The following is a 23,579-nucleotide window of genomic DNA, read 5'->3' on the forward strand; positions in this document are numbered from 1 at the left end:
TCTTAAGAAAGACTCTTAAAGTGAAATCACACAGCAGCTCTAAGGTGGAGAGCGGAGAGGGTGCGCTCTGTTCTGTCAGTACTTCCTAAGCTAGATAATGAGCTAGATGGATTCACGGGAGTTCACCTTCCTTGTAGTGGCCTTTTCTAAAGGAAGCAGGTGTTTATTATCTGCCGGAAAGTAAAGAGCTGTGCTCAGGAAAAAGGCAAAGAAGTCAAAGGAGCATTCAGGCCTCCCCTTCTTGCCTTGCTAACCCCATTCTAAGCACCAGACCGATGACGGCCCCTCCAGAGCTCCAAAATATCCTTTTCTTACTGATACACAAATTCCTTACTTAAACGTTTGCTCTTTAGATGCCTTTATTGGAGAAACAATAAAGACAATTAGGAAACGACCATTTTATAACCCTCAAAGAAATAAACTGATTTGTGTGAAGATCAATGGATGCTAAAAACCATTAGGCTGTTGGCAAACAAGATTTTCATATTGTGCTACACACTCTCATTCAAAAGACTGCCCGCTCATGGCAAAGGGGGAAAGTCTTCCCTTCCGGTAGAAAGGCAGTGGGGCAGTCACTACCATCACCATGCGATCTAACTCAGCACATCTAACATGGGACAGCAGACACAGTGCCTCTGGAGGTGACACAGCATGAAGTATACACTGCTCAGGAAGAATGTTTGGCAAAAAGGCTTCACCTGAATCTAAACACACCTTTAACCATAGCTCTCACTTTACAAAGGCTATCGTATCAAATGCAATGCTGGTTGGGGGAAAAACAGCTACAAAGGGCATTTGGGGGGAAATTAGGGAAAAAATATGAATTAGATATTAGGAAATTATTATTTTCTTTTTTTTTTTTTTTTTTGAGACGGAGTCTCGCTCTGTCGCCCAGGCTGGAGTGCAGTGGCCGGCTCTCAGCTCACTGCAAGCTCCGCCTCCCGGGTTTAGGCCATTCTCCTGCCTCAGCCTCCCGAGTAGCTGGGACTACAGGCGCCCGCCACCTCGCCCGGCTAGTTTTTTTTGTATTTTTTAGTAGAGATGGGGTTTCACCGTGTTAGCCAGGATGGTCTCGATCTCCTGACCTCGTGATCCGCCCGTCTCGGCCTCCCAAAGTGCTGGGATTACAGGCTTGAGCCACCGCGCCCGGCCGGAAATTATTATTTTCTTAAGTTTGATAATGACATCGTGGTAGGAGAACATCCTTGTTTTTAGAAGATGCATACTGAAGTGCTTAAGGACTGTCATGATATCTGCAAATTATTTTCAAAGGTCAGCAAAAAAAAAGTTGATAAGTCAAATGTGGCAAATAAATGATAATCAGATAAAGCAAATGTGGCAAACAAGACAATAGAGCAATTATGGCAAAATGTTAACCATCAATGACTAAATGGTAGGTATAAAGAAATTCATCATACTCTTCTTCAAACTTCTCAGTATGTCTGAAAATTGTATTTTCCTATTCTCTGCATCCTCATTCCCCAAACAAAACTTTCATGGCTGAATTCTACTAGAAAAATTAATTAGCTTATACTAATTCATAAAAATGCCTTCTGAAACTATTTCAGGAAGCCTTCAGCAGGCAGATTTTAAGTCCATGAAAAATATTTTATAACAAGGCAGTCTTCCAAAGCCTTGCCAGGAAATAGGGGTACAAGCCCCTTAGTACTCTGGGAGTAACGAATGACTCATCAGATGGGCTTTAGGGCAGCAATCTGCCTCACTCAGAAGACTACAGGAATATGCTCTCAAATCGCCTTGCCTCTGCCAAGCTCAACAAAAGTTGAATCTCTGTGGTCACTCAGGAATGTTTGTTGCTGACAACATGAAAGAAGACCCACACTTCCAGTGTGCCAGGCACGAACTGCTTCATCTGAACCAACTCATTTAAACTTCCTAACAATGATGTAGAGTAGGCACTGTTATTATCCCCATTTGCCACATATGGATACTGAATCACACAGCAAATAAGTCCTTTGCTTGGGCCAGGTGTGGGGTGTAAACCTGCACCCTGGATCCACATCTGGTTCTATGGTCTACCCTCCCACCGACGATGACAGTGAGGGAAGACCATGACTGTGTAACCCCAGCCCAGGACCACCCTAGAGAGGCCTTGCCAAACCAAATGGTTTGCTTCCTAGAAGTAAAGTATAATCAGAGGAAGTGGACAATAAGCAAAGTCGCTCATCCCAAAAGATAACTGAACTGTTCTCAAAATCTATTACAAGAGAAAACAGATGTCTGCACACACAGCAGTGTCACCCACTTCCACACCAACTCATGGTGGTCTCTGTTATAAAAGGCTTGTTATTAGCTGAGTGAGACAAAGGTATCACCTCTAAGGGCAATGAGTAATAGGCTTACTCTGGAAGGACTGTGCTCAATGTTTGCCTTGTGCTGAACAGCATGGCAAGGCATGGCTTTGGCACAATGACCATGGGCAGTGGAGTCACGGACACTTGGGCTCTAGCTCCTGCATGTCAGTTCTGACCCTGAGCAAGATACTGAACGTTTCTGAGCCTCAGTTTCCTTCTCTCTAACCCTTTAGATGAACAGATGGAATAACACCACCTCTCCGAGTAAAGTCATCAATGAGGGTTAGCCCTTCTGTCACTGCAGACACATCCGACAGGTGACACATGTGAGATCACCATGCTCTGACACTTCTGACGGGTTAAATCCAGGGCAGGAGGTGAGGGTGATGGAGCTGTTTTCCTTACATTTTCTGACACACACGGTCCTTTCACATTCAGAGATACGCATGGACCAATGGCTCCTGCAATCTTCAGTTCCCGAGAGGTCTATAACAAATACATGATAGTGTAAAGTTAAAGATCACTTCAATCCACCCTGCTCTCATCATGGCCACAATGAAAGCTTAGGAAAAATATAACACTACTATTCTGCCAAGAGAAAACCCCACATGGATCATAACTGCTTAGACCTACAAATTTCTCCTCAGCCACTGAGATTAGAACTTGAATAAAATCCGCCCTTAGAAACACGTGAAACATGAGCATTTTCAACTCTCACAACTTACTTTTTAAACTTTGAAATTACTGTACATGTAGATAACAATTCTAACAATACTACATTCTTTTCCAATCCCTTGTATGAATATATTCACATTCATGTATATCCATAATTATTTGCGTATTCCTAATCAAAGAACATACTATTTTGTGTTGCTTTAAAAATACTTAATTCATGAACTCCAATATAAGGACAAGGCCAACATACTTAGATTTTTAAAATGTGAATTCATTTCAAAAGTCCATCTTTAGGCCGGGCGCGGTGGCTCAAGCCTGTAATCCCAACACTTTGGGAGGCCGAGACGGGCGGATCACGAGGTCAGGAGATCGAGACCATCCTGGCTAACATGGTGAAACCCTGTCTCTACTAAAAATACAAAAGCTAGCCGGGCGAGGTGGCGGGCGCCTGTAGTCCCAGCTACTCGGGAGGCTGAGGCAGGAGAATGGCGTAAACCCGGGAGGCGGAGCTTGCAGTGAGCTGAGATCCGGCCACTGCACTCCAGTCCGGGCGACAGAGCGAGACTCCGCCTCAAAAAAAAAAAAAAAAAAAAAGTCCATCTTTAAAACAAAACCCTCAAACATTTAAGATTATGGTTTAAAGTTTAACCTAGATGATTTAATAATTATCTCTAATTCTCCAAGTAATAATTCCAATTATATCTTCTAATGACGGCCCCCTAGCTGCCCACCAACCTGCGACTCTGCTGCCCAGGCTCAGTGCAGTGGCATGATCATAGCTCACTGCAGCCTCAAACTCCTGGGCACATGTGATTTTCCCACCTCAGCCTCCTGAGTAGCTGGAACCACAGGTGTGCACCACCGCATGTGGTTAATTTTTTTTTTTTTTTTTCAATCATTTGTAGAGACAGGGTCTTTCTATGTTGCCCAGGCTGGTCTGTAATTCCAGAGCTCATGCAGTCACCCCACCTTGGCCTCCCAAAGTGCTGGAATTACAGACATGAGCCACCGACATGAGGCCTAACACCCTCTTTTAATGTTTTCTCAATGACTTAGAATCAGCTGTATCAGGGCCAGGAGTCCCTACGTGGGGAAAAAAAAAAATCTCGCTATGTTGTCTTTTTTTTTTTTTCTGAGACAAAGTTTCACTCTTGTTGTCCAGGTTGGAGTGCAATGGCATGATCTTGGCTCACCGTAATCTCTGCCTCCTGCATAAGAGCAATTCTCCTGCCTCAGCCTCCCAAGTAGCTGGGACTACAGGCACGCACCACCACGCCGACTAGTTTTGTATTTTTAGTAGAGATGGGGTTTCTCCCTGTTGGTCAGACTGGTCTCGAACTCCCAACCTCAGGTGATCCGCCCGCCTCAGCCTCCCAAAGTGCTGTGATTACAGGCATGAGCCACTGTGCCCAGCCCAATGCTGTCTATTTTAGGGCACTCTGGCTATTCTTCAGGAAGGCATTAAACATAACCACGGCTCTGTGCAACGCAGTGAGCCATGCTGATGGCTGGGTGGATGCAGACCACTGTGTGGCTGCCCTGTCCTCAGGCCACAGTGCTGCTCATAACACCCACCCTACTTCCTCTTCTATCTCCTACTGCCTTGAAGCAGGGTGGAGCAGAGCCTGCAGGGGAACCAGGCAGCTCGTTACTTAGAACATAAATAAATATATAGGTCATACTCAAGAAGAAAAGTGATAAAGTGAATGACATGCTTTGTAACAGCCATTTGGTTGAGATCCTCTTAATTGGCTTTTACACACCTGTGTCCAGCAGGTGGGGGTTGCCAGAAGTCTGGATATTGATTGAAAATGTAAGAACACTATAATTCCATTGAAGTTTTAAAAGGATGGCCAGGTACAGTGGCTCATGCCTGTAATCCCAGCACTTTGGGACACTGAGGCAGGAAAATTGCCTGAAGCCAGGAGTTTGAGACCAGCCTGGGCAGTACAGTGAGTCTACATCAAAAAAAAAAAAAAAAAAAAAAAGTCTACTGTACCTTTACGTCCAAAGTAGCACCAAATGCCATTCGGAAATCTCCATTAAAATCTTTAGTAAAGATTCTTTGGAATGTCTGCTTGAAGAGAGAAGTGTTGAAAGAATCTCCCATTACCATGTAGCCTCTAGGTAAAAAGAAAAAAATCAAGTGAACATTAGGAAGATTGAAAGCCATTCAGATGCTCCCTCAGTATTTACAAAAATAATTTAAAGAAAAAAAGAAACCAGGTCCCCAAAGGTGCTACTGATTCATTTAAATATAAAAAACAGGCCAGGCACAGTGGCTCACGCCTGTAATCCCAGCACTTTGGAAGGCCGAGGAGGGCGGATCACTTGCGGTCAGGAATTCAAGACCAGCCTAGCCAACATGTGAAACCCCATCTCTACTAAAAACACAAAAATCAGTAGCCATAATCCCAGCTACGCAGGAGGCTGAGGCAGGAGAATCACTTGAACCCAGGAGGCAGCGGTTGCAGTGAGCCAAGATCGCACCACTGCACTCCAGCCTGGGTGACAGAGCAAGACTGCTTCTTAAAAAAATAATAATAATAAGTAAGTAAATAAATAATAAAATAAAATAAATTAAAAAAATAAAAACAGCATGTTCAATACATACTTAGGAAAGAAACTACTTCTAAACATTAAACAGAATAAGAACAAGTCTAATTCCTCTCACAGTTCTTTGGTATGGGAAAATGCCCAGGCCTGTGGGAAATCCTTTTCAGGTTAATTTACTGCCTAAAAACACTGAATTCTTGACTTGCAAGAATTATTTTTTCCAACTCATGAGTATTAACACTAATCCCTTACTGAAGTTAGAGGAAAACATTGTGCAAAATGTCAGCATTTCATGCATTTGGACAGAGAAGCACAGCTTGATGCAAGTTATGCCTCCAAACGTCATTCATAAAACAAGATCTCAGAATCTGGAAGAACACAAGAAAGATCATCTGGCCCGGCCATCTCAGAGTGTCTGAACCTCTAGTGAGGAGTCAGCTATTTGGCACCAAATATCTACCTCTTCCTTAGTTTCCTGGAACAATGACATTTTCCAGCCTGCCTTGCCTGTGGTCATGTGCCTCTGTTGGCATGTGAGTTCTGCCTGTTACTGTGTCCTTTACGTGTGGAGTGTGTTCCTCCAGGAAGAGCAATCCTTCTCTGACCTTTCCTCCTTCCTGCTGCTGTAAATGGCTAGAGCTCCAGCAACTGTCTTGAGCCACTGATGGCATATGAATGCGGCAAAGCAGCTGAGTAGGAGCCTCAGTCCCTAATGACGATGAAAGCAACATACTAGCCCTGGGCTGCCCACCTCCAGAGAAATAAACTTATTTTGGGTTTTCTGTGACATTCACACAATTCTAATACTAACTCTCAACCAACCCCTCTACAAAATACCTGCCAAGTTACATCCAGACTAGGCTTGAACTCCTCCAGCATCGGGAGCTTCCTCCCTGAGCTGTCCATTCTGTGTTTGAACAGCTCTGTTAAGAAAGGCCCTTCTTGATATTGAGTGAAATTTCATTTGCCAGCAGCTTCCACCCACTGGTTTGGTTCTAGTTCCACCCTTTGGTCACATACAGAACAAATCAGATTCCTTCACAGGAAAGTCCCTCAACTGTTGAATACAGTTCTCACACCCCACGTGTCTTCAGCTTAATCTTTTCCAGCTCCTTCAATCATTCCTCACATGACAGTTTCCAGGACTCTCCACCACTGCTCTTCTTTGAACATCTCCAGTTCATCTCCTATCGCCCCTTGAAATTGCAATGCTCAGAAAAGAAAACAATATATTTGGATAAGGTGTGACTAGCACCAAAGAAACCAAGAATATGGTCTTCCCTGAAGATAATCTCCTCCTATAGGGCAGCCTAGGATCACCTTGCCTTTGCTGGAAGTCATCCCACACTGTTGGCTCACCTTGAGCTGTACTAACACATGTGTGCACCAGATAGTAATTCTTCACAGAAAAAGTTCACACAAACTCTAGTACACAATCTAAGGATGTTCACAAATACACTAAAGCTTTTCTTTTTTTTTTTTTTTTTTTTTTTGAGACGGAGTCTCGCTCTGTCGCCCAGGCTGGAGTGCAGTGGCCGGATCTCAGCTCACTGCAAGCTCCGCCTCCCAGGTTTACGCCATTCTCCTGCCTCAGCCTCCCGAGTAGCTGGGACTACAGGCGTCCGCCACCTCGCCCGGCTAGTTTTTTGTATTTTTTAGTAGAGACGGGGTTTCACCGTGTTAGCCAGGATGGTCTCGATCTCCTGACCTCGTGATCCGCCCGTCTCGGCCTCCCAAAGTGCTGGGATTACAGGCTTGAGCCACCGCGCCCGGCCTACACTAAAGCTTTTCTATGGACATTCTGAGTCAGAACTCCTGGAAGGCCCTGGTTCCAGGAGTTCATACTATTAAATGTGGATTACTGAGATAGCTATATCACTATCATTTGGGACCCTAACACCTAACTCATCTGCTGCGCTCCAGGACAACTCCAGTTGATTCTGGTTCTACCTTCTATTCCCTTTACTCACTGGGGACCAGCAGCATCACCTGGGAGCTTGTTAGAAATGCAGAATCTCAGGCCCTTTCCACAGCTCTATGATGCTTCTCAAACTTCTGTGCATGCAAATCACCTGGGATATTGTTCAAATGCAGGTTCTGATTCAGGTCTAGAGTAAGGCTCAAGATGCTGCATGGTTCTCAAACTCGGCTCTATGTTAGAATCATGGGAGAAACTTTCAAAATGCTGATGCCCAGGCTATACCTCATGCTAACTAAATCAGAATCTCTGAAGACAAGACCTAAAGAAAGAGTAGTTTTTAAAGCTTCCCTGAAGATAACAATAAGTAGCCAGCTTCAGACCAGTGCTCATCAGTGGTTCCTACACTTTCATGTGCCCCAGAATCTCCTAGAGAGCTGTATTCCTGGGGTTTCCGGTTCAGGAGGTCCGGGTATGGCCTAGAAATATACAATTCCAATCAGTTCCCAGGAGCCCCTAAGGCTGCAGGTCTGGACACCACCACATGTTGAGAACTACTGCTCCACACTCTGGCCTGTGAATTTAATACTAAATTAGGCTCTGCGTCAGTACAGCCTCTAGGTTGAGTGCACTTGGAATTAGCTACAAAGTATGGCCACTTAGCCAGGTCAAGTTTCTCCTAATTGCTTCAGCATTCAGATCCTGTTTTCCTCACTTCTCAAAAGGAAGTGCCCTGCTGAGGGCCAGATAGTCCATACTGCTTGCTTTCCTGGCCTGGTCTCTGTAAAAGTGTTAACAACTCTAAGGAAGAAATGAAGTTACTCTGAAATGACTTGTTTGTAGTGAATCCTTAAGCCCTCCTACTAATCACTGCTTCCTTCTCCAAGGAGCCCTCCCCAGTCACTGAAACCACAGCCCAGAGCTACCTGAAAGCTTCTCTAAGTTGGCCATGCCCATTCCTATGGCTCCATCACTGATTTCTCTTTCCTTAAAATAACACTCTTACTCTGCCCAGGTTTTTGCTGTCAACATACCCAGTAAGATTTGCACAACATTTCATCTCCAAAAGTCCAGTTTGATCAAGGGCACAAGCATAAATATCAATGCAGTGACCATTTGCAGCTGTTCGATTAGCAAGCATCTCATAGTGCTGTGAAGAGAGGAAAGCTATCATTAGGAAACAGTGACATTATTCCCAAGGTATACCTGAATACACCAAAGGAGGTAATCAAATATAAAAATACGTAAATCAGGCCGGGCGCGGTGGCTCAAGCCTGTAATCCCAGCACTTTGGGAGGCCGAGACGGGCGGATCACGAGGTCAGGGGATCGAGACCATCCTGGCTAACACAGTGAAACCCCGTCTCTACTAAAAATACAAAAACTAGCCGGGCGAGGTGGCGGGCGCTTGTAGTCCCAGCTACTCGGGAGGCTGAGGCAGGAGAATGGCATAAACCCGGGAGGTGGAGCTTGCAGTGAGCTGAGATCCGGCCACTGCACTCCAGCCTGGGCGACAGAGCGAGACTCCGTCTCAAAAAAAAAAAAAAAAAAAAAAAAAATACGTAAATCATTTTCTTTTCTCTTTTTGTGACAGAGTCTCTCTCTGTTGCCCAGGCTGGAGTGCAGTGGTGAGATCTCCACCTCATGGGTTCAAGTGATCCTCCTGCCTCAGCCTCCCAAGTAGCTGGGATTAAGAGCATGCGCCACCATCCCCAGCAAATTTTCATAATTTTATTTTTATTAGTGTATTTTTTGAGACAGAGTCTCACTCCATCACCCAGGCTGGAGTACAGTGGCGCGATCTCAGCTCTTTGCAACCTCTGCCTCCCAGGTTCAATGGATTCTCGTGCCTCAGCCTCCTGAGTAGCTGAAATTACAGGCACATGCCACCACACCCAGCTAATTTTTGTATTTTTAGTACAGACGGGGGTTTCGCCATGTTGGCAAGACTGGTCTCAAACTCCTGACCTCAAGTGATCCGCCCGCCTTGGCATCCCAAAGTGCTGGGACTACAGGCATGAGCCACCACGCCTGGTTTAATTTTTGTATTTTTAGTAGAGACATGGTTTCACCATGTTGGTTAGGCTGGTCTTGAACTCCTGACCTGAAGTGATCCACTCCCCTTCCAAAGTGCTGGGATTACAGCTGTGAGCCACCAGGCCCAGCCTGGAAATCATTTTCAAAAATATCTGAATAAAATAAAAATATAGTTTTCAATCTCAAAACTCTTTGAGTAGTTTTAAGACTACTCACTTTAATTAAGGTCTGAAAGTAGGAGCCGTAATTTAATAGCAGCTAGGATCAGAAAACTGTCTCTGAAATAGCGTCTTGCTGACCATGACACATGACAGCAAAGTAGTTGTCACTCCAGAGCAGCCCAAACCTGACAATGGGCTTTCAGAACCCGTACCCAAGAGCACCTACCTTGGTTGCCTTTTTCATGAATCGTGCATTATCTTTCTCAATATCATGCCAAGAACGAATAGGAATCTTTAATTCATCTCCAACCACCATGCCAGGCCCTTGGGTAGGGGGACCTCCAGTAAACAGCATGATCCTCGCTCCCGTGTTTGGAAAAGTGCCCTAAAATCGCGAATGGCAGCATGTTAGAAGTATACAGCCCCACCTCTGAGTATGGTTTCAATTTCCCAATAGAAATACTCCGAAGATGCATTCTCTCCAGCTCTTCTAAAAAGTGTTGATACTGCAGAATGATACAGATGATACTGCAGAAAAGCAGCACTTACCTTCTTCCAACCTGATGGGTTTGCACAACTTTTATTAATTCCCTGAGTGCTCCCCATTGCTCTAATTCTCAGTTTTTCATGAAAACTTTTGGCATTTTCAAAATGTTAAGGGGCTCCCTCAACGTGAATGATAATGATGCCTGAAATGCTTTCTGATACATTAACACACATGGTTGACTTAGATCACAAGTGATTTTCAAACAAAGCCAACAAATATATTTTCTGAGAGCAAGTTTGTATGATCTGAGAGGTCCTGGTAAATTCCAAATTACCTCCAGCAAGCCAACAGCAATGGACAAAGCAACACCAGTGGATCGCAAAGGTCTCTTCCCCTGAGTTACTGGCCATGGGTCCCTCTGTAGCTCCCCAAGAAGATCAGTGAGGTTCATATCAATCTTGTGAACAGGCTGCAGAAATCTGCAAGATTTTGAACAGACACATCAACCCAGATTAAATAAAGTACTATGGTCTTCAACACTAGATGCCACACAATTATTGCTCTCCAAGATAATTATTCGGAGTAGTAAATGACTGGTAATTTTTTTCTTCAGAGCTATCTCTCTACTAACACAAAACAATTTAAAGGAGTTTTATTGAGGGATATAAAGCCCCATACTTAGCAATTTAATTATGTTGCATGGAAAAAAAAATTGTCTTGAAAAGGAGCAATTCAGTTTAATTAATTTTTAGGCAGCAAAGAAATCCTAAGGAAGTGCCTAACACAAGTTCAGTCTATGTGAGGTCCATTTCCATGGACCATCGTCATCATTCCTCATCGTTCTAATCTGTGCTTCTCTTAAGCCTTGAGAGTAAGAGGTTGTCTTCAGCATGTCGGGCAATGCATTTTATCGAGCTTGTTAGCCCAGTCTAGGGCAGCCCCAGGCACCCAATGGGCTGAGTGAAGTGAATACCCGGTCTTAAGTATGTTTGAGGACACATGAAAGAAGGCTTTTCAGTTTTTCCAGTTTTACTTAAGCATCAAAAAGGACATCAGATGTGGAATGTCTAAGCACAGCAATTGAGCACAGTGGTCTCAAAACCTTTTTGACAAAACACTGAATACGGATTAGGCTTCATCATTTATCTTTTTCTCTCATAATAAGAAAATAAAAGTTCTAATATTTTTCTTTCCTTACTTGCATGGATCATCTGCCTGTCCATCACAGTACATGTGACACTTCACGTTGGGATCTCACCTGGTTGAAGCAAAAGGGTGCTCCTGCGGTTGCACAGGTCGTGCTTGCTGCATGGGCATGGCTGGCTTGGTCAGGCCCAACATATCCTTAAAAAAAAAAAGGCCAAAAAGATTCATTTCCAATGACACTAAAAGTGAATGACTAATTTTTAAGAAACGTCCTCAACTGAGTGTGGTGGCACGTGCCTCTAGTCCCACCTACTCAGGAGGCTGAGGTGGGCCAATGGCTTGAGCCCAGGAATTCAAGGCTACAGTGAGCCATGATCACACCACTGAACTCCAGCCTGAGCTACAGGCTCTTTTAAAGAGACCCTAGTCTCTTTAAAAGAAAAGGAAAGAAAAAAGTCCTTGTTCCCGCTCCTGTAAAAGTAAGGTACAAACCTGTATTTGCTTTGCAGTTAAATCCTTGGTCCCTCGGAAGACATAACTTTTGGAGATTCCTTCACAGCTTAGTTCATGAACCTGCACCATCCTTCCAAATGTGATCAGACCCACCAGAGCATCTGGAGGAAGAAGACTCAGGGACATCTGCAGGGACTCTTTGAGTGCTTGAAGGTCATCTTCCTCCAGGCATGTGTCAACCACATAGAGAAAGATCAGAGGGGACTGAGCACCTCGCTTTGGGCAAAGAAAAACAGCATAATGATCAATATACAAATAGACTTAACCAGCACTTTTTAAGGCAAATTAGGTATGAAAATCGTAAATCTTCATCTATATTTAGTTTTAGGAGATAAGGACATCTACACAAAGCTCTAACTAACTCATTAAATGACTTAGATTCTATTAAATCAAATTAAACAGAAAAACTATTTGTATCCAACAACTTACTCAACATTTTTTCATACTTCCTACATGCCAGACATTGTTCCAGGTCCTGGGACACACAGTGAACAGAAAGAACAAAGATTTCTACTTGCCTCAAGGAGCAAGCTTTCTGGAATGGAGAGGTTAAGGGAGACTGCAAACACCAGGAGGACAGGCAGAGGGCAGAGTCAACTGTTAAACACAGAAGTCAGGGCAGACTCATTTAGAAAGTAGCATGTGAGCCGGGTTCATGCCTGTAATCCCAGCACTTTGGGAGGCTAAGATGGGAGGATTGCTTAAGCCCAGGAGTTCAAGACCAGCCTGGCGACATGGCAAGACCCTGTCTCTAACAACAAAAAAAAGCATAAAAATTTAAAAGTTAGTTGGGCATGATGGCACATGCCTGTGGTCCCAGCTACTTGGGAGGCGGAGGCAGGAGGATCCCTTGAGCCCAGGAATTTGAGGCTGCAGTAAACTATGGTTGCACCACTACATACCAGCCTGGGCAACAGAGCAAGACCCCATTATAAAAAAAAGAAAAAGAGTGCCAGGTGCAGTGGCTCATGCCTGTAATCCCAGCACTTTGGGAGGCCAAGGTGGGTAGATCACGAGGTCAGGAGTTCAAGACTAGCCTGGCCAACATGGTGAAACCTCGCCTCTACTAAAAATACAAAAATTAGCCAGGCATAGTGGGGCTCACCTTGTAATCCCAGCAATTTGGGAGGCTGAGGCAGGAGAACTGTTTGAACCCAGGAGGCAAAGGTTGCAGTGAGCTGAGATCATGCCACTGCACTCCAGCCTGGGCTACCGCACGAGACTGTCTTAAAAAAAAAAAAAAAAAAGAAAAAAGAAAAAAACGTTTGAGCAAAGCCTGAGGGAGGAGAGGGAAGGAGCACTACAGATACAGGGGAGAGCTCCAGCCTCAGGGAAAAGCGAGAGCAGAGGTCCTCAAGCAGGAGTGTTAGCACATTTGAGGAGAGTCAAGGAGGCCCACTGGGCTGAACAAGGACACTAGCAGATACTGGGGTTGGAGTGGTAACACGCAGGGCTTTGAAAACTGTCTTTTACCCTGGGTAAAGGAAAGCCATTTTCACCACTGAGGTTTTCTGAACAGAGAAGTAACATGATTTGTTTTTAAAGAGTTACTCTGGCTGCTGGGTGAAGAATAATGTGTAAATAGGCAATGGTAACATTAGGGAGAACAATTAGGAGATTCAAGTAAGAAGCAGTGGCTGGCCCAGGGCAGTTGGTAGTAGGGAGGGGGGAGTGGGTGGATTCTGGATAAATTCTAAGACAGAACCAATGGGATTTTCCAGTGAATTAGATATGGAACATGAAAGAGAGAGGTCAAGGATAAGTCTAAGGTTTTGAAGCTAAACAACTAGATGATGGGGTACCCATCAACTGAGATGGAGAAGGCTACAGAGGACGGGTTTGGAATTTAGTCAGTTCTAACTTTTTAGTAGCCTTCTATAATATTAGGACTTGAAAACAATGCCAGTAAATGCACACACATCAAACCTAAGGGTTAGGATCCTGCTGTCCTCACAGCTTTAAGTCCTTGGCCAGGTAAGAGACATGGTAGACAAAGGATTTCAAGAGAAATTCAATATTTAACATTGCTCATTAAACGCACAACAAAGAAATTACCTGTATCATGTACTCAATTGTAGAAAATTGGGGCATCAATTCAGCAGGCTGATTCACCTCAGATATGCCTCCATAAGCTGGAGGAAACTGAAAAGAAGGAAACAATTTTATTAGGGCTGGCATATCTATATTACACTTTTTATTTTCCACGTGTAAAAATGATGATGCCAAGACAAGGGGAACACTTGAGCCCAGGAGCTTGAGACTAGCTTGGGCAACATTGTGAGACCCTGTCTCTATACAAGAAATAAAATAATTAGTTAGGCATGGTGGCTCGTGCCTGTAGTCCAAGCTACTTGGAAGGCTGAGGTGGGAAAATCACTTGGGCCCAGGAGGTTTAGGCTGCAGTGAGTCATGATTGCACTATTGCACTCCAGCCTAGGAAAGAGAGCGAGACCCTGTCTCAAAAAAGAAGAAAAAAACGGTAATGACCACATATTTATTCTGAAAGCACAAAATACAGGACATGTTACAAAAATATAAAAATCAGCATTTAAAACTTCTAACTCTGCCTTATATTTATGTCACTTTCTATCTTCTTTTAAAAATATTTTTTAGAGCAGTTTTAAGTCATTGTTATAACTTCCAAATGTTTAAAAACACACTTTATGTTGCCCAAGCTGGTCTTGAACTCATGGCTTCAAGTGATTTTCTCGTCTCAGCCTCCCAAAGGGCTGGGATCACAGGCATGAGCCACCATGCCTAGTCAAAAACACACAACTGAAAACCATTTCTTAAGTTTTGCCCTGCAAATTAAAGATTGAGATTTCACCTATTTCATCAATAGTCAATAGTCTAAATAAAGCCAAAGACTTTATTTAGGTTTACTATTTTGGCTATTATCAATAAAGTAATACATATGCAATGTAGAAAAATTGGCAAGTCCAGGAAAATAGAAGCAAACAAGGGAGGAAACCTCCCAAAATCCTATCGCCTAGAGGCAGCTACTGTCAATCTCTTGGCATACTTCCTTCCAGACTTAAGCACAGTTGAGAACATCCCATATATACAATGTGGAACTTGTTTTATCCAGTCAACATAATGCCACAGGCATTTTCTTTTGTTTTTAAAACTCTCTGCAAATGTTTTCAATTCACAGCTTGTGGGTTGGTTTATAATCCAAATAGTCTTTAGCTTTACATTAAAAACACAAGTTTAGGTCCATCTCCCCAAGTTGAGCAGATGATCACGCCAGGCCAGTGACCTCAGAGTGACCAAATGTAAGTGCTGCTGAGGAGCTGACAGGCAGCTTTAAGGGGCCTCTGGTTGGGAGAGAGGGGTACAACTGGGCATGCAAGCCCCAGCAGGAATCTCAGTCAGAGCCCCAGAAGACTCTAGCCCCATCCTGGCCATGACTGCCCACTGGCTGCAGCTCCCAGCAGGGTAAAGCTCGATCGATGACTACAGACACACCAGCCACCTTCCAGCAACCTGGAGAGGCCCTATTCACCCACCCAGTCAGCCAGCTGCACAAAAGGGAGCAAAGGAGACCAAGATCACCCTGATCCCTCCATCTCCCAGCTCTATATTCATTTAGAGCTAGAAAACCCCCACACTGTCCAGCTAGGAAGGTTACAAAAGATTATTTCCACTTAGGACACATAGATCTGCAGATCATACTTGTAAACTGGCAGGGGATGATCTCAGGTAAGCATAATAATATCAAATACTTATATGGCACTTAACCATGTGTCAAGCACTGTTCTAAGTCCTTTATACTCACTAACTCAGTTTAATTCTCACAATAATCTCATGAAGTGACTATAGGTATACTATACTACCATCCTAATTTTAAAGACAAGGAAGTGAAGGCACAGGCAGTTAAGTGACCTGCCTAAAGTTACACAGGAAATAAGTGGGAGATCTGAGAGTCAAACCCAGGCAGTCTAGCTATAAATCTCTGGCTCTTTAGCCACTATGCTACCCTGCCTTAGAATTTTTATGATAAATTATATTAAACAGAGACATTAATCCCGAATGTAATAGGGAGCAGATATGCTTTTCAGATTTGTATAACTTCTTTTTTTTTACTTTTTTTGAGACGGAGTCTAGCTCTGTCAGCAGGCCAGAGTGCAGTGGCGCGATGTCGGCTCACTGCAAGTTCTGCCTCTTGGGTTCACGCCATTCTCCTGCCTCAGCCTCCCAAGTAGCTGGGACTACAGGTGCCCGCCAGCATGCCCGGCTAATTTTTTGTATTTTTAGTAGAGACGGGGTTTCACCGTGTTAGCCAGGATGGTCTCGATCTCCTGACCTCGTGATCCGCCCGCCTCGGCCTCCCAAAGTGCTAAGATTACAGGCATGAGCCACCACACCCGGCCAAGATTTGTATATACTTCTGAATCTCTCATTAAGATACATTTTGAATGACATTTGCTTATAGTTTCTGAACCTATAGTCAGTCATCAATTGCACACTGTTCTCTTCATCACTAGACTTATGTGCTGTATCTGAGAATGAGTAATTGTAATGATGATCAAATATATGAACAAATGCATGTGAGGAGCTTAAGATCTGTTAGAACAGTGTACACTACACTAGACACAATTTTTTTCTAACAACTTTATTAAGGTATAGTTTACATAAAATTTAACTCGTTTTAAGTGCACAAGTCAAGGATTTTTAGGAAATGTACAGTTGTGCAATAATTACCACAATCCAGTCTTAGAACACTTCCACTACAGGCGGTTACTTTTTTTTTTCTTTTTTTGAGACAGAGTCTCACCCCGTCGCCAGGCTGGAGTGCAGTGGCGCAATCTTGGCTGACTGCAACCTCCACCTCCCAGGTTCAAGCAATTCTCCTGCCTCAGCCTCCCAAGCAGCTGGGATTACAGGGATGTGCCACCATGCCCAGCTAATTTTCTTTTCTTTTTTTTTTTTTGAGACGGAGTCTTGCTCTGTCACCAGGCTGGAGTGCAGCGGATCTCGGCTCACTGCAACCTCTGCCTCCCAGGTTCAAGTGATTCTCCTGCCTCGGCCTCCCGAGTAGCTTGGACTATAGGTGCCCACCAGGCCAGGCTAATTTTTGTATTTTTAGTAGAGAGGGGGTTTCACCATGTTGGCCGGGATGGTCTCGATCTCTTGACCTCGTGATCCACCTGCCTCAGCCTCCCAAAATGCTGGGATTACAGGCACGAGACACCGCGCCTGGCTGCACAGTTATTTTTATAGAGAAGTCTCGGCCGGGCGCGGTGGCTCAAGCCTGTAATCCCAGCACTTTGGGAGGCCGAGACGGGCGGATCACAAGGTCAGGAGATCGAGACCATCATGGCTAACGTGGTGAAACCCCGTCTCTACTAAAAAATACAAAAAACTAGCTGGGCGTGGTGGCGGCGCCTGTGGTCCCAGCTACTCGGGAGGCTGAGGCAGGAGAATGGTGGGAACCCGGGGGGCGGAGCTTGCAGTGAGCTGAGATCGGGCCACTGCACTCCAGCCTGGGCGACAGAGCGAGACTCCGTCTCAAAAAAAAAAAAAAAAAAAAAGAGAAGTCTCTCTTGTGACTTGTGAGCTCCTTCTAGTTTGGTACTTTAAAATTTTTTAAATCAAAAGAAGCTCAGCACTGATACCTGAACCCTAAAAGTTAGAAAGATCAGAAAATGAAAATTTAGTAATGTACACTATCCAATTAGAATATCCTGAAGTCAAGAGAAATATCAACAACAGGTGCTTTCTTAGGGTCACAGATTCACTGCCTACAGAAAATGTGTAAAGGGGAATTCAGTGAACACCCTGCCCCCAGTCCCAAGCAAATGACAAGGACTCAAGAAAACCATTCAACAGAATAAACCACAAATGTTCAAATTCAGTATTGTGCTTACCAAAAGCTATCACCCTGAGTTCAGCAGAAACTGCTCACTGCCAGTGTAAACACAAATTCAACCTAACAACTTTTTTCATAATACAACTAAAATAAAACATGCAACACATTTTGTTAAATAATTCACATACCTGATTTCTTTGAAAACAGAAATTACAGGCCCAAAGTTTTGCTCGATAATCAACCTGACTGTGAGAAAGATAAATATTATAAGTAGGTACCACTTTTATTTTTAAGGTAGAAAGCGTTTATTTATAAATTTCAAGTTCAGTAAATCACACAAATAAGTGTTTCTATGTGTATGCATAAGTAAGCACAAGTACGCAAAATGTTCACTGCAGTTAGAATTCTGGCTAAGTACACCAAAATTTCCATCAAACAGCCACAGTGAAGAAATACTAAATCTCGTTTTCTGTTTCTCAATTTCTTAATTTTTTAAATGGCACGATTTATATAAATTATAGGTTATTTCCCTTTTGCCTTTTATCTTAACATACTCTTCATGATTTTTTTCTAACATCTTTATTGTCCAGCTATGTGAAACTACTAAATCCCAACATTAAGAGCACATTTCACACACAGGAAAATGTTTCTAGATTTTAACCTGACTTAGACCACTTGAAGAAAAGTTGGGCAAGCACATTTCACTTCCTCAAACTGGTTCAAGATAACGCTTCAGTTACTTTTCCCCTACTTGCTACATGGAGAAAATTAATAACCAGTGGCTACGATTTTACATCAGAGCAGGAACACTCATATATGGGCACATTAAATAAAAGCAATGGGAATGAAGTAAAAAATCTTCCCTCATATAAAAATGTTACGACACTCTCCACCTGTTTAAAAATCATTTCAAATAATGTCCACATTTAAAAGAAATAGGTCACTATCTCAGGCACACACACACACAAAAATTACACTTAACAAATTGTTAAAAGCTAAAATTTCTTCTGCCTGCTACTTGTCCCTGCCCTACGGCATCACTGTACCAGGGAAGCATGACCAGACAGTCTAAGCTTTCGAATTCTTTTGGGAAATTAAGAGGAATCAATAGTCTATAGTTAAGCCAAAAGCAAACTGATTATCAGCGAAAAAAAAAAAAAAAAAAGTGAATTACAAATCCTCTCCCTCTACCTCTACCTCATTCCTGTAAGATTCCAATTTTATCTGGAATTATCAGGCCAGGGAGATTTCTAATTACTACTTACTACTCACCACAAGAATCATTAAGAGTTTCACAGGCCGGGCGCGGTGGCTCGAGCCTGTAATCCCAGCACTTTGGGAGGCCAAGACGGGCGGATCACGAGGTCAGGAGATGGAGACCATCCTGGCTAATACGGTGAAACCCCGTCTTTACTAAAAAAATACAAAAAACTAGCCAGGCGAGGTGGCGGGCGCCTGTAGTCCCAGCTACTTGGGAGGCTGAGGCAGGAGAATGGTGTAAACCCGGGGGGCAGAGCTTGCAGTGAGCTATCTGGCCACTGCAGTCCAGCCTGGGTGACAGAGAGAGACTCCGTCTCAAAGAGTTTCACTACTGCTCATCACAAATTTGATGACTTGCCCAAATTTAATGACTTTTATGAGCATCACATAAAAGTCATAATATATTGTATTTATCATTTTTACCAGTTTCAAAAGAATCCATACCAAAGTGGGTTGAGAACAGCTTTACAAGTTGGCCTGCTGCAAAGCACAGGTTCATATTGTACAGGAGGTAGGTCTGGACGTTCTTTCAAAGGAGTAAGGAGACAAGCCAGGGGTACAACCATTCTTGTAGCCTCCAGCCGGCTGGAAGGCCACACATTCCAACTAAAACGCACACCGTCCCGTTCTTCATTCTGCTGGATGAACTCCAGGTATGTCGCCATAGTCTAAAAGGGAACTGAAGATAAAACGTTAATAACCTTAATGGTATGTGGAATTCTGAACTAAACGTCAAAACAAGAAGATGGGCCACGTAACACAGTGTTACAGTGCTTCTTTTTTTTTAATCCCAGCTCGGCTCACTGCAGCCTCCACCTCCCGGGTTCAACCAATTCTCCTGCCTCAGCCTCCCAATTAGCTGGCATGTGTCAGGGATTACAAGCATGTGTCACCATGGCCGGCTAATTTTTTGTATTTTTAATAGAGGCGGGGTTTCACCATGTTGGCCAGACTGGTCTCAAACTCCTGACCTCAGGTGATCCACCCGCCTCAGTCTTCCAAAGTGCTGGGATTACAGGCATGAGCCACTGTGCCTGGCCCATGTAACACAGTGTTTCTTAAATACTCTGGAAGAAACTGTTGCTGTAGAGTGACAGTATTTTTTTTCCTTCTGATACCCAAAAGTTGGTTAACCACACAGTCATCACTGACCACTGCTCCTTTCTCAACTCTCAAGCACTTAAAAATAAATCAGTGGGAGGTTTACAATCACCTGATCATCTCCAAACTACATGTAGTTAAATACTAGGACTTCAAACCTCCTCACAAATCACACGTCCTATCAGTGAAGCCAATTTTAGCCCCTCGCTCAAGGTAACTCTTGAACCCTGTTCAGCATCCAACTATCTTCCTTTCTAATCTCCTTCCTTTCCTTCTCTATTAAATTTTACATTCCATGGCCGGGCGCGGTGGCTCAAGCCTGTAATCCCAGCACTTTGGGAGGCCGAGACGGGCGGATCACGAGGTCAGGAGTTCGAGACCATCCTGGCTAACACGGTGAAACCCCGTCTCTACTAAAAAATACAAAAAACTAGCTGGGCGAGGTGGCTGGCGCCTGTAGTCCCAGCTACTCGGGAGGCTGAGGCAGGAGAATGGCGTAAACCTGGGAGGCGGAGCTTGCAGTGAGCTGAGATCCGGCCACTGCACTCCAGTCCGGGTGACAGAGCGAGACTCCGTCTCAAAAATAAATAAATAAATAAATAAATAAATAAATAAATAAATAAATTTTACATTCCAAGGGATTTTTTTTTCGGTAGCGGGGCAGAGTGCTCGTTGCCTTCCGTACTTGGATAACTTTGGAGAAAAGAGCTGGATACTGATCTTCAAGTTTGGTTCATAAAGGGAACCAGTTTTGAGCTAAATTATTTCTACTTGGTATTACCAAAATTACTATTATGCTGAGTCTCACCAGAACCTCTTTCCTCGCCACGGTTGCTTATGTTCATGCCTCGAAAGGCTGTGGTCAAGGCCAGGCGCCGTAGCTCATGCCTATAATCACAGCACTTTGGGAGGCCAAGACAGGTGGATCACGAGGTCAGGTGTTCAAGACCAGCCTGGCCAACACAGTGAAACCCCATCTCTACTAAAAATACAAAAATTAGCCAGGTGTGGTAGCACGTGCCTGCAGTCCCAGCTACTCGGGAGGCTGAGGCAGGAGAATTGTCTGAACTCCGGAGGCGGAGGTAGCAGTGAGGCGAGACGGTGCCATTGCACAGCCTGGGCGACAGAGCCAGACTCTGTTTCAAAAAAATAAAAATAAAAAAGACTGTGGTCAATAAAACTGTCTTACAGGCTGAACTCTCAAACCCAGATGATCCCAACTTCATTGAGTGCTTATACATCCTGTTCATATCCTAAAATCTAGGGTAACACACAACTCAGCTATTGGGGTTCAAGGGAACAAGCCCCTCAAGAAAAGCAGTAAAAAGGCAAAATAAAGAGTTTATCATATTAAAGTGGCCTCTCGCACCCACTTCCTTCAATATGGATAACAACCATCTGTTATTTTGGGAAGTGCCAAACTGTAAATAATTTTGATCAAGGCAATAATATTGCATGGCTAGAAAAGCAAATGAATTAGTCTACTACATGGAGCCCAGAACACAAGAATTCCAGTGTTTGCTCCAACTGAAACTCTAAGAAATCTATTTGCTATTTCTAGCAACGGCAAGAACCTGAAGAACTGTGTGCATAGGAAGCACTCTGGAGCTTCATGGGAGGCAAAGGGATAACTAAAGTCGGAATGAAAGCAAGTTCTCATATCACAACTCTCAGCAAGTATGTCAGCAGATCTCATTAAATAACCGTCTCTCTCTCAAAACGTTCTTTATTAAAAGGTACTAGGCGGCCAGGCGCAGTGGCTCATGTCTGTAATCCCAGCACTTTGGGAGACCGAGGCCTGTGGATCACCTGAGGTCAGGAATTCAAGACCAGCCTGGCCAACACGGCAAAACCCCGTCTCTATTAAAAATACAAAACTTAGTTGGGCGTGGTGGCAGGCGCCTGTAATCCCAGCTACTCGGGAGGCTGCGGCAGGGAAGATTGTTGACCTCGGGAGGCAGAGAGGTTGCAGTGAGCCAAGATCGCGCCACTGCACTCCAGCCTCGGCGAATAAAAGAAACTACTGGCTCCATCTAATGGTTTCCAAGTATGTACAGCCTAAGACCTGCTGGTCCCTCCTTTTCCCACTGCCTGGTTCCCTCAACCTTCCAGGGTCTGGATTCTTAGCACTGGACACACAATCCAAGGGGACTACAGAAGGTCCACGAATCCTCCCTCTGAAGTAATGCGCATGACGGAATGTGCCTTTCTTCTAGGGAGATGGGTCCACAGCTTTTAACAAAGTATCAACGGGGAAGGTATCTGAAGAGGTAAATAACTTTAAGTATGAATTAGTGAATGAATGAAAGGCCTGGAAAGATAACAGGAGAATACGCCAAAAAATCTGAATCACCCTTATCTCGCCAACTGGTATCTTCTCAGGACACAGTGACCATGTGTACACAAGAATAAGTGAGGTTTAATCCTTGCAGGGAGTCCAAGGACCTGGGTTCCAGTTCCAGCTGTCATGAAGCAAAAGTCGTTTCACTTGTCTAAGTCTTGAGTTTCTCAACTATAAAACGGGGGTTGGGTCCTTCCAGCTGTGCGCACCCCGCAATTCCGGGGAACCTGGAGCCAGAAATCGGTGCCAGCCTGGGGCGGGATGACACCCTCAGGGGACTCCTGGATCATCGATTCCCCCCGCTACCCCAAACTGTCAAGAAAAGGCCTCATCCCAGAAGCCGCCCACCTTCGCCCCCGGCAGAAACTCATACCCGTGCCCTCGGACCTCAGTCACCTATGCCCCGCGCTCACCTATGCCCCGCGCTCACCTGGCCGGAACCGCTCACCTAGCTAGAGCCGTCCTCACCCACAGCTGCAACAGCCAGGCCCCGGCTCCCACCGCCAAGTCCAGCTCAGCTCTCAACCGATTGGCCAGGGCCCCAGCGCGTCATGCCACGACGCTGTCCACTGGCCAATCAAAGAGCGCTTCTCCGACGGACTGGCGGAAGACAGAGACTCAGAGAAGCCCTGTCACCATCTTGGAACAGGGCAAGACAGGTGTGTATCGCACTTCAAAACCACAGTTCCTCGGAACACGTTTCCACACCCCTAAACGTTTCTGTTTCAGAAAACCCCGGCGCCTGCCGCACCGCCGCATGAGCGCAGCCAGAGCTCCTCAGAGGTTCGCCCTGATACAATATAACATCCGCCCGTCTCAGTGGGAAGTCCCGCTGATCGCCTTAGCTACCGGAAAGCGAGAACGATGACGTATGCTCGCGGAACAGAGAGCTGCACGGGTTGGAAGAAACTAAGGCTGCCGGAAGAAGGCGTCAGCGGGCGGAAGAGGCGGGCGGAGGGGGCGTGGCGGGTGGTGAGTGTGGCGGCACTTAGGCACTTGCTGGTTTTGGGTGTCGGTCTCTGTGGCCAGTTGAATTTGAAGTACAGCAGTGTGGTGGTGCTTCACGTTACAAACTGTCCTCCCCTCGCTGGCTGCAATGTCTTGGCGCTCTCAGCGGAGGGTGGCAGTAGCGCACAGTCCATGTCATTCTTCTACATGGAGATGAAAAATTGAGATATGTAATATTCAAGCATTTTAAGAGAGTAAGCTTATAACTACATAGAACATAACTTTCTTTTTTAAAATAATTCCAACTGGC

At 44.6% G+C, this 23,579-nt stretch overlaps 1 protein-coding gene across 5 annotated transcripts in view; it reads right to left on the reverse strand.

The window, feature by feature from the left end:
• SEC23B (SEC23 homolog B, coat complex II component) overlaps positions 1 to 23,235 on the reverse strand; it is a 51,679-nt gene extending 28,444 nt beyond the window's left edge. Inside the window, exons 1-12 of one of the 5 annotated variants that reach the window (XM_030914964.1) lie at positions 22,752 to 23,235; positions 22,334 to 22,442; positions 19,324 to 19,558; positions 17,808 to 17,865; positions 13,863 to 13,949; positions 11,787 to 12,023; positions 11,407 to 11,492; positions 10,483 to 10,627; positions 9,888 to 10,046; positions 8,499 to 8,614; positions 4,990 to 5,113; positions 2,721 to 2,801 (exon numbers count right to left, since the gene is read on the reverse strand). In XM_030914964.1, coding sequence (XP_030770824.1) covers positions 2,721 to 2,801; positions 4,990 to 5,113; positions 8,499 to 8,614; positions 9,888 to 10,046; positions 10,483 to 10,627; positions 11,407 to 11,492; positions 11,787 to 12,023; positions 13,863 to 13,949; positions 17,808 to 17,865; positions 19,324 to 19,544 — 1,314 coding nt within the window. In that variant the 5' untranslated portion in view covers positions 19,545 to 19,558; positions 22,334 to 22,442; positions 22,752 to 23,235. Of the gene's footprint in view, positions 1 to 2,720; positions 2,802 to 4,989; positions 5,114 to 8,498; positions 8,615 to 9,887; positions 10,047 to 10,482; positions 10,628 to 11,406; positions 11,493 to 11,786; positions 12,024 to 13,862; positions 13,950 to 17,807; positions 17,866 to 19,323; positions 19,559 to 22,333; positions 22,443 to 22,734 lie in introns of all 5 variants that reach the window. The other 4 variants (XM_030914965.1, XM_010369850.2, XM_030914966.1 and 1 more) reach the window with 4 other exon arrangements.
• Between the last annotated feature and the right edge of the window lie 344 nt (positions 23,236 to 23,579).

This window comes from Rhinopithecus roxellana, chromosome 13 (assembly GCF_007565055.1).
Source record: "Rhinopithecus roxellana isolate Shanxi Qingling chromosome 13, ASM756505v1, whole genome shotgun sequence".
Lineage (NCBI taxonomy): Eukaryota > Metazoa > Chordata > Mammalia > Primates > Cercopithecidae > Rhinopithecus > Rhinopithecus roxellana.